The 9851-nt window shown below is 35.4% G+C and overlaps 1 protein-coding gene across 1 annotated transcript; it reads left to right on the top strand.

Moving 5' to 3' along the window:
- The first annotated feature begins 1993 nt into the window (after positions 1-1993).
- LOC110028658 lies at positions 1994-9177 on the top strand. Its single transcript, XM_020730598.1, has 4 exons — positions 1994-2941; positions 3175-3450; positions 3612-3703; positions 8012-9177. The coding sequence occupies exons 1-4, from the start codon at positions 2018-2020 to the stop codon at positions 8838-8840; spliced, it is 2121 nt and encodes a 706-aa protein (XP_020586257.1). The 5' UTR covers positions 1994-2017; the 3' UTR covers positions 8841-9177.
- The last annotated feature ends 674 nt before the right edge of the window (positions 9178-9851 follow it).

Below are 9851 nucleotides of genomic sequence, written 5' to 3'. Positions count from 1 at the left end.
ATATATATATATATATATATATATATATATATATAAAAGAGAAAGAGAGAGAGAGAGAGAGAGAGTGGTCAGAAGCTTTGATACAAGCGCCCAACTAATCTCCTATACCTAACCACTCACTGATTCGCAGGCCAGCAGAATTGAACCCCCGACCCCAACGGATTTAGAATATTTTACTGGTACTTATAAAGATAGAGGAGAAGAAATCAAATTACTCTTATAAAAACTCAGAAGCCTTGCACTTACTCATTTCATGTGGTACAAATATGTTTTTTTAGGAATGGTAATGAATCTACCTAAAGTCATTCATAATCATTGGATACAAAAATTTATACAAAGTCTTCATAATCTCTTCGCTGAAAGAGTTAAGAAAAAGAGTGCATGCTATTATATATGAAATCCTTTCAAATGAAAAAAAAATATTAATGTTTGCATTTAAACAAATCTTGAGTTATGTTCAGACATTAAACTTTAAAAATAACATAAATGAGAAAGGTTCTTAGTATTATATATGAAATCCTTTCAAATGAAAAAAAAATTATTAATGTTTGCATTTAAACAAGTCTTGAGTTATGTTCAGACATCAAACTTAAAAAATAACATAAATGAGAAAGGTTCTTACAGTAAAAATAATTTAGAGCATTTTACGAATAATTTGTTTGTGAAAATCACCTTGAAAAGGCCATAAAAAATAATTCCCAGAGAATCGTACAAAAACCGATCATCCTAAAATAAAACATAAACATTACAAGAACTATCAAGATAAAACCACTATATCTAAATACATATTGAAAAAGAATGGCCAACGTCTATGATACGAGCTCCCAATCAACATCATATGCCTAACTACTCCACTGATCCGCACAACAGTGAAATTGAATCCCGACCTCAGAGAATTTAGAACTGACATAACAGACGTCAATCAAAGAGTTGGAGAACACCACGCAACCACTATATATTTACAATGAAGTGGGCCCCAGGTCTTGTCTCGGAGGAGGCCAGTGAACTAAGCGAAGAAATAACAGATACCTGAAAACGGGACAAAATTTTGGCATAATTAGTAATTAAAGTTTAGAGAAATTCTTATAAGTTAGGTGGTATAGCCCGACTTTTTTGGTCGAAAAGGAGGGATTTTTTTTTTGGTTTTTTGCCATTCTGCGATCCTCTTCGGATTCTTATGGCCACGTTCTTCTTTCGCTCCTTCACGTTGTCGCAGACGTAGACGTCGTCGTCTTCGTCTTGATTCCTTCTACAACAACTGGCGAGTTTGGCCGATGGGGAGCGGAGTCCATTGAATGGCCGAAGGTTGGTTTCTTATAACGCTGATTTCAATAGCTTTTGTTTCTGATGCCATAGAAGAGACCACTGGTTAAGAGGAGTTTTTTATTTTTTTCCTCTGTTGCTTGGATTGATTAAGAAAACCTTGAAATCTTATGCTTGATATCTGGAGTTGGTGTCAGTCCCAAGAAATTGAGCAATGGCTTATTCCTCGACTCTCCGTTATTTTCTCACAAATCCATGTGATATGCTGAGTAACTTGGTATTTTGGTTTTGTGGTGGATTGATTTGTTCAACTCAACAGCACATGGGCTATGAATGAGATTCCCTCTTTCTCATGGTAGCCTCGTGGGAGATGGTTGTAGTGTTTTGTTTTCTCACCACCACCATATAATTCCAAGGATCCAATGTTTTCCATGTTGTTTTCGTTGATTCGAGGTTTTAAAATCTTGTCCTTCTTCATCTAGTCTTTATTACCAGGAAGCAGCTCAATTCAACATTTTGCTTATGAGCTCCATGTGCTAGGAATTCCATTCTTTAATGAGATTCTCTTGAATCTGCATCATATCTCAAAGAAATATGAGCTCTGTTGGTTAATTGTATCCTTTCCATTTGATTCTGCTTTTCGCATTTTGCAAGAATGCTAAAGATTTATGTGGTCCATTGCTTATAACTGAAGCACTGATGCAATGAAGGGTGATCATGTATTGCATATTAATGGTCTTTGAGGGCAGAGAAGATGGCAGCATTGGTCCCAGGTGTTCTTATCAAACTACTCCAGTACATGACCACAGATGTAAAGATTGCTGGCGAGCATCGCTCCTGTCTTCTTCAGGTTGTCAGCATAGTTCCTGCACTTTCTGGTGGTGAACTTTTCCCCAATAAAGGATTTTATCTCAAGGTCTCTGATTCCCGCCATGCTACTTTCGTTTCTCTTCCCGATGAGCACGATGACCTGATCTTGAGTGATAAGATACAACTTGGTCAGTTTATCTATGTTGATCGACTGGAGGCAGCTTCTCCAGTGCCCGTGATTCGTGGCGTAAGGCCGGTCCCGGGACGCCGTCCTTGTGCAGGAAACCCTGAGGATATTGTGGACACTCGTAGTTTCCTTAATGGCCCTATGGGTGCTGTTAACCCTCCATCGGCTAAGGATAAAAGCATCTTGGCGAAGGTAAATGGAATTTCGAAAGTTGAAGAATTAGCGAAGAAGGAAGCATCTCTTAGAATGTCCACTTCTTCACCGTCGAAACAGTATCTGCGTAATACTGTGGAGAAGAAGCAAACATGTTATGAGAGGTCAAGCTCAATGAGTTCAAGATCAATCTCGTCGTCTTCTACAAGCTCCCAGTCTATTCCGGTAACATTTGAAAAACTTCCCAATGGAGTTAAGCAGCTTGCAAATGTTAAAGGGGCGGATAAGTCATCTAATCCAAGAATGAACTTGTTGGAGAGAGGAACATCTGCTCAGAAGGCAACTGGTACTGGAAGGAAGCCATCTGTTGCAAATTCAGTAGGAAATCTGAAGCCAGGGATTGAGCTGGGGCCTAAAGATTCGAGAAAGGGTTGGGAAGAGGGGAGTAGTGTGGAAACAAAGGGAAGGGGTGAGGCAAATCCTAAGTCGTCCAAGATTGAAAAGAAAACTGAAGTATGTAGCTCTTCGGTGAGTCTTCCTTATTGTGCATGATTTGAGTTTATTTTCCTTGGATTTACATGATAAGAAGGGTTTTTGAAAAGTCATCCACTAGTTAATTTATGTTTGCAGTGACATTTGAAAGTTTATTTATAATCAGAAGGACCTAATAGTCAATAGTAGCTATTAGAAAATGAGTTTTGCAAAGATGCTAGAAATATTCGTAGATTTTCATTCATCATATAATCTTTCATTATTTGCAGCATCCTCAAAGAAAATCATCATCAGTTGAGAGGCTGTTGCCTAAAGAAGAAAGTAAGGCTTTAAGGCCCCTGAAAAAAGGCAATCTAAATGCTTTGGAGAATGTTGACATGTCAAAGAAGCAACGAGCTTCCTCTCTAAAAACAATGTCCGAAGCCGTTAATACTAACAATATTTCCTCTGGTAATCTTGTAAAGGTTTTTCCCAATAGCAGGAGGATGACAGACGGAAGCATTTCTTGGTCATCTCTCCCTCCAACTCTGGTGAACCTTGGAAAGGTATTATAACATGTGCTGTTACATGATTAGATTCTTATTATTTTGTTTCCTTCTAAATTTCCAGCCTTTTTCTTTCTATAATGTTATTTGTTTGGGCATATATATTGCACATGTCTGGTATATTCCATTATAGTCCTCTTATGTTTTACTCTTTGTTATAGGATGTGCTCAAGTTTAGGGATGCTGCACAACAAGCTGCTATTGAGGCACTGCAAGAGGCATCTGCAGCAGAAAGCTTAGTTCGGTGCTTAAGGTGATATGCCTAATTATGCCCAAGTTTAAAACTTTAATCAAGGCTTGCTTCTTTGATTTCCTTACCTTTTCGGGGCAGGATTTCTTTTGTCTAGTTACTCGGCTTGGTAAAGAGTATGATTGATCTATGCATCCAAAATCAATTATTACGGTGCTGTTTGGGATTATTTTTATTTTTTATTTTTATTTTATTTTGCTTAAGTTTTAACTTGAAATAAAACATGTTTAGATTGTGCAAAATACATCAACCTATTTTTAAGAATATTCGGAAGAACTTTTGGTTGTTTTGGGTGTATTTAAACAAAAAAAGAAATTAAAGGAGAAAATAAATCATATGACAAAATATACTAAACAAATATAAGTTAAAAAGTAAAAGTGCTAGCAAAAATAAAAGTAAAAATAAAATTGTTTCTAAGTAAATCCTAAGTATCTCTAGATTATACGAAATCCCAATTCTCTCCTAACAGAGCGGTAAACTATAAGAAAAGCAATGTATAATTTCTCTATAGAAATATCTTAAAGGTCATTTTAATTGTTTTGACGAGCTGCAAGTGACCTAATTGCAGCATTTTGACATGGCATCTTATATTCATATAAATCTCCTTGTGTCCTTTTGAATGGTGAACAACCAATATGAACGTTTAAAATCTGAGAAACAGAACTGAATTTTTGGAAGAATGAGTGTCTATCAATTACGCTTGAGAACCCAAGTAAGGACATTTGGCTTTTAAATCTGTGTTGTTATTATGCTTTAATAGCCATGTCGATAAAAAGAGTTGTTGAAATTCTACTCCAATGGTAACAATGAACTTAAGGCACATGGATCGAGGTCTGTAAGGTTAGATCAAGGCTTACAAATCAAGGTTTTATACTGTTAGATCATGGCACATGGATCGAGGCTCTATAATGCTAGATTAAGGCACATGGATCGAGACTGTATGCCATTATATTTGTCTCCTTATGACTCGCGGATTGCAATTCGTGTGTTTTTTCATAGGATCTTTGTGCCTTTAATATTTCTTCTCCTTCACGGATCTTAGATTCATAGGCCACTGACCACATTACAAATCCGGTTAATACATTTCAAACTCTCAAACCTTGTCTTAATAATAGGAAAATAGAAGCTGCAGATGGATCTTTAAAAACTATTCATAAACAGGGATATATTTTATTTCTCCAAATTTCACCCTCAGTAATATATTATGTCTAAATTTATCCATTCACAAATTTACTAAAAATCTCAACAACAAAATCATATTTTTTTATTAATTATTGTATTTTCCAACAACTAACTACGAGAAATATGATTGGACAAAGCTATATAAAAAGATGGGTTATAATTTCTTGAAGATCGAGGTCAATTGTTATATGCCTTTAGATCTATCGTTATATATTATGAGATTTTTCTATTAAAAATTTTCATTGTATGTTTTCTTCGCTTTTTTATAAATACAATAATTAAATATTTCCATTGTCAAACTCACGAAATTGATAAACATCATTGTGTTTCCCTTCCTGAAACTAACTCTAGATCTTTTAGTTTTTTTATGTTAATTTATTTTGATATCTGGGAACCCTTTAAAATTCATAATACATTTGGAGCCACTGGTTTTCTTATGTTTATTGATGACTGCACTCGAATACATAGATATATTTAATTAAACAAAAAATGTGTTATTAGTTCTTCGATTTCTATATTCACTGCGATGATAAAAATTCAATCTAACTCTAAAATTAAATTTTTTTGGACTGATAATACGCATGATAATTTTAATCACACATTAATATTATTCTTTCAAAAAAAAGTGAATTATCTACCAATCTTCTCGCCTTGATACTCCTTAACAAAATGGAGTGACAACAAAGAGAAATCGCACATTTTGGATGTTGTAAGGACTCTTTTCCTACACAGTCAAATAAGCAAAATAATATTGTTAGAAGTTATTCTAACAACTATCTATTTAATCAATAAAATACCCTTAAGTGTAATTGATTATAAAATTAAATTAGATTATTTGAGAGAATTCTTTCCTACAAACAATTTCTCAAAGATCCCTTCACAAAATTTTGAATGCATTGCTTATGTTCATATTCATAAACAACATAGAAAAAAATTTGATCAAAGAGTTCTCAAATACATATTCATCGGATATTCCACTACACAAAAAAGATAAAAATTCTTTCTTGCATTGTGATGTTGAAGAAGAGGTCTATATGGATCCACCACTATATATTTATATCTTTTTTTAAAAAGAATCAGATATGCAGATTGAAAAAGGTTATATATGGACTAAAACAATTACCAAGAGCTTGATTTGGTAGATTTGCAAGAAATATGAATTGAGTTGGATACAAACAGAGTCATGAAAACCACACTATCTTCATAAAACACTGTTAATAATAAAATCTTAATTCTTATTGTGTATATTGACAATATAATTGTTACAGAAGTTGATTATCAAGAAAAAAAACTCCCAGAAAAAGCTTGTTGGAGAGTTAGGAAAACTCAAATATTTATTGGGAATAGAAGTTGTTAAATCTAAAGAAGCGATATTTCTTTTGTAACATAAATATATCATGGATCTGCTGAAAAAGACGACGATGACAGAGTGCAACCTTGTGAAAACTCCAACTAACCAAGATAAAAACTTGGTCTTTTTGAAGGAGGTGATGTAGATACAAGACAATATCAAATGTTAGTGGGAAAATTAATATACTTGTTTCACACATTTGCAATAAGTCTAGTTAGTCAATTCATGCACAAACCTAAATAGTTACACCTTCAAGCCGCTTATAGAATCTATAGGTATCTCAAATTAAACACACAAAGAAAAAAAAAATACAAAAGACATATACCTTACAAGCTGAATGATACACAAATGCAGACTATGCAGGATTGCTAGTGGATGGAAGGTTTACTTCAGGGTATTTTATATTTTAGGATGAAATCACATTACTTGGAGAAACAAGAACAACTTGTGGTTTCAATTCAAGTGCTGAAGCAGAGTTTAGAGTCATTGCACATGAGATTTATGAGCTTCTATAGATTAAAATTATATTAGAGGATTTAAAACTCAAGTGGAAAGAGCCCACGAAATTATATTGTGATAATAAATCAACCATCAATATTGCACAATATCCTGTACAACATGATTGTATAAAAAATGATTAAGTTGATAGACACTTTATAAAAAAGAAATTAGAAAGTGGTCTGATTTATACTTTATATGTGTCTGCAGGAATTCAACTGGCTGGCATATTCATCAAAAGACTCTATGAACCAACATTTAATAATATCATAAGCAAAATTTGAAATGGTAGATCTCTACCATCCAGTTTGAGAGGGAGTTGAATTTTTACTCTAATGATAACAAAGATCTTAAGGGATACAGATCTAGGCTCTATATCGTTAGATCAAAGCTTCGTATCGTTAGATCAGGGCACACAAATCGAGGCTCTTTATTGTTAAATCATGACATGCAAATTAAGGTTCTATACTATTAGATCAAGGCAAATGGATCGAGGCTCTTTACAGTTAGATCTATCTATCTATGACCCTCAGATTGTAGTCCATGTGTTTTTCTATAGGATCACTGTCCCTAATTATTCTTCCCTCCTTTCTCGATTTATTGCTATTTCGTAATGCGTCTGGGAGTTGTATATATGCATTGCCTCTTTTACAATAAAGTGAATGAAAATGCTTGATAGTTTTTCTCATTACCTATTTTCTACTAGAAGTTATATGCAATTTTTCATAAATACACGCACTGAAGTGAAGTTTGGAAATTATACCACATAATCCCTTCTCAGTCAAAACTTTAGTGACCTTTATTTTGTTAGTTGGCTCAACAATTCTCCTTTTGTATTTTCTTCCATCTCATTAATCATATTTATCTACTTTTAATTCAATTTAACAGACTAACATTTTTAGGGCATTTACAGACATAGCACACAAATGTAATGTATTTACATATCTCACACCTAAACTTTTATATTTACACATATAACACTCAAATTATTTGTATCAGATAAACATTAGCATTATTTTCATTGTTTTTAAGCTGAAATACAACTTTTCATGCATAAGTTTAAAGCAGAAAATGCATGTATGTAACTATAGAAGTTTAGTTGTGAGTTATGTAAATACATAAGAAGTGTGTGCTAGGTATGTAATTTTTTGGGGTTTCTAATGTATTTAAATATCTGACACCTAAACTTTGAGATTTACAAAAATTTCTTTTGGTTTAGCAGCTGCCTGCATCAATCACTTTCTCATATAAAAACTGTTCTCCTCCCTCTCTATCTCCAGTACTTACGCAGAGATAATTTCCACAACAAAGGAGGACAGGGGCAATCCGCAGCAGGCTGTTGATCAGTTCCTCACCCTCCATGCTAACCTAACCACCGCTGGCCTCGTCTCCAGCTCCCTGCACAAGACCACCGGCATTGCCGCCACCACAGGCGACTCAACCCGCTCCCCGATCACAGATGACACACACCGCATTTCCAATGATCATCGCCACCGCGCGGCCGCTTGGGTCCTCGCCGCCCTCGCAACCGATCTCTCATCCTTCACTCTATACTCCCACAAATCTAAGTCCCCCTTCTCTGTCCCCACCTCGCCGCCGGTAATGGTCACACTAGACAACCTTGCCAACGTTTTACCCCAAATGAATGCGAACCCAGCCGCTCAGACGAAGCCGCGAGGGAAGTCTGCAAAGCAGCGGGCGATTGTGGGAACAGCAAGGCGGTGGGAGAGGGGGGTTGGGGTGGAGGAGGGAGTGGAGCTGGCGAGAGCACTGGATGAGGAGGCTAAGAACTGGTTCATGGGATTTGTGGAAAGGTTTCTGGATGATGAAGCCTATGGAACTGCTGCGCAGCAGCCGTGGGATCGGGATGTCGTGGCCGGAATGCTTTCTCAGCTTAAGAAGGTGAATGATTGGCTCAATGTGGCGAAGAGGGGAGATGGAGTTGATGACGGTGGTGCGCCGCCGGAGACGGTTGACGGGTTGCGGAAGAAGATATATGATTATTTGTTGACGCATGTGGAGATCGCTGCGGTGGCGCTTGGTGGGGGTGGAAGTGCCGGCGGGAGTGCGGCGGTGGTGGCGGGTGAAATTCTGGGAAGAAAGGGTTGAGTGAAGCTAAGATCTAAGGTGCAGGAATTTATTTTGTTTTTGGGGTGAGATGGTATTATATATAGATTTTGTTTCCTACTATTTTTTTGTCTCAGAAAAGCATAGATTTCATGTTTAACGGTCTGTTTGGGGCAGCTTATAAGCGCGGGCATCGTTTTTAACGTACTGTTTGGTTCACGCGTTTCATCAGCTTATCTGAAACTGTGTTTGAGTTTTTACACTAAACGCAGGCTGCGGGTCGACCCCTGCGGCCAGCCTGCAGGTCGCGTTTCAGAATAAACAGCTTATCCTGAAACACACAAGCTGCTCCTAACGGACCCTAAGAATAGTTGCAAAGTTGGCTTAGTTTTGGGGTTAGGTTTTGTTAACATTTATAATAGAAAAATAATTTATTTCTATAAGAAATTATGAGGAATAAATTATTTTCTTAATATAATGAGATATTTCCTTTCTTATTTTATTTATTTCGTTTGATTAAGAATTATTTATTTTCCTATTTTATGTTATTTCTTATATCTCCTGATAATTAATATGAATTGATTATTGGAGATATTATGTGATATATCTTTTCTTTTATTATTTTTTCTATTATGGTATTCTTGTAAGGGTTATTTATACCCTCATTCATATCAATGAAACAATAAAATATTTCGAATTATTTTGAATTTCAACATATATCTTTTGGGGGTATTTACATAGATGTTAAGAAATAAATTTAATTATATTAGCCGCCGAAATTTTAATTATTACATCATGAGAGATTTAACCAGTTCTCATCGAATTGGGTATGAAAGAGCTGAGCCTGCTCGTTAAATCAAAGTTAAAATTATATGTTTGTGGGGGTATTTACATAGATGTTAAGAAATAAATTTAAGGATAAGCTGTTTTACCTAAGGAAATTTGAAATAAATTTAAGACATAACTTCTGGTTGCGGATATCTTTGGGAACCTAAGGAGATTTGAACTGCATGAAGTACCGGATCACCTCAATGTATAAATTTCTGGAATATA

This window comes from Phalaenopsis equestris, unplaced genomic scaffold, assembly GCF_001263595.1.
Source record: "Phalaenopsis equestris unplaced genomic scaffold, ASM126359v1 Scaffold000519, whole genome shotgun sequence".
Lineage (NCBI taxonomy): Eukaryota > Viridiplantae > Streptophyta > Magnoliopsida > Asparagales > Orchidaceae > Phalaenopsis > Phalaenopsis equestris.
This window is presented reverse-complemented; position numbering and strand designations above follow the sequence as displayed.

Excerpts from the sequence above, each read along its gene's own strand:
- LOC110028658 (XM_020730598.1), top strand. The coding sequence starts at position 2,018 with ATGGCAGCATTGGTCCCAGGTGTTCTTATCAAACTACTCCAGTACATG. Across the intron at positions 2,942-3,174 it reads CTGAAGTATGTAGCTCTTCG|CATCCTCAAAGAAAATCATC; the intron begins GTGAGTCTTCCT and ends CATTATTTGCAG. Across the intron at positions 3,451-3,611 it reads CTCTGGTGAACCTTGGAAAG|GATGTGCTCAAGTTTAGGGA; the intron begins GTATTATAACAT and ends TCTTTGTTATAG.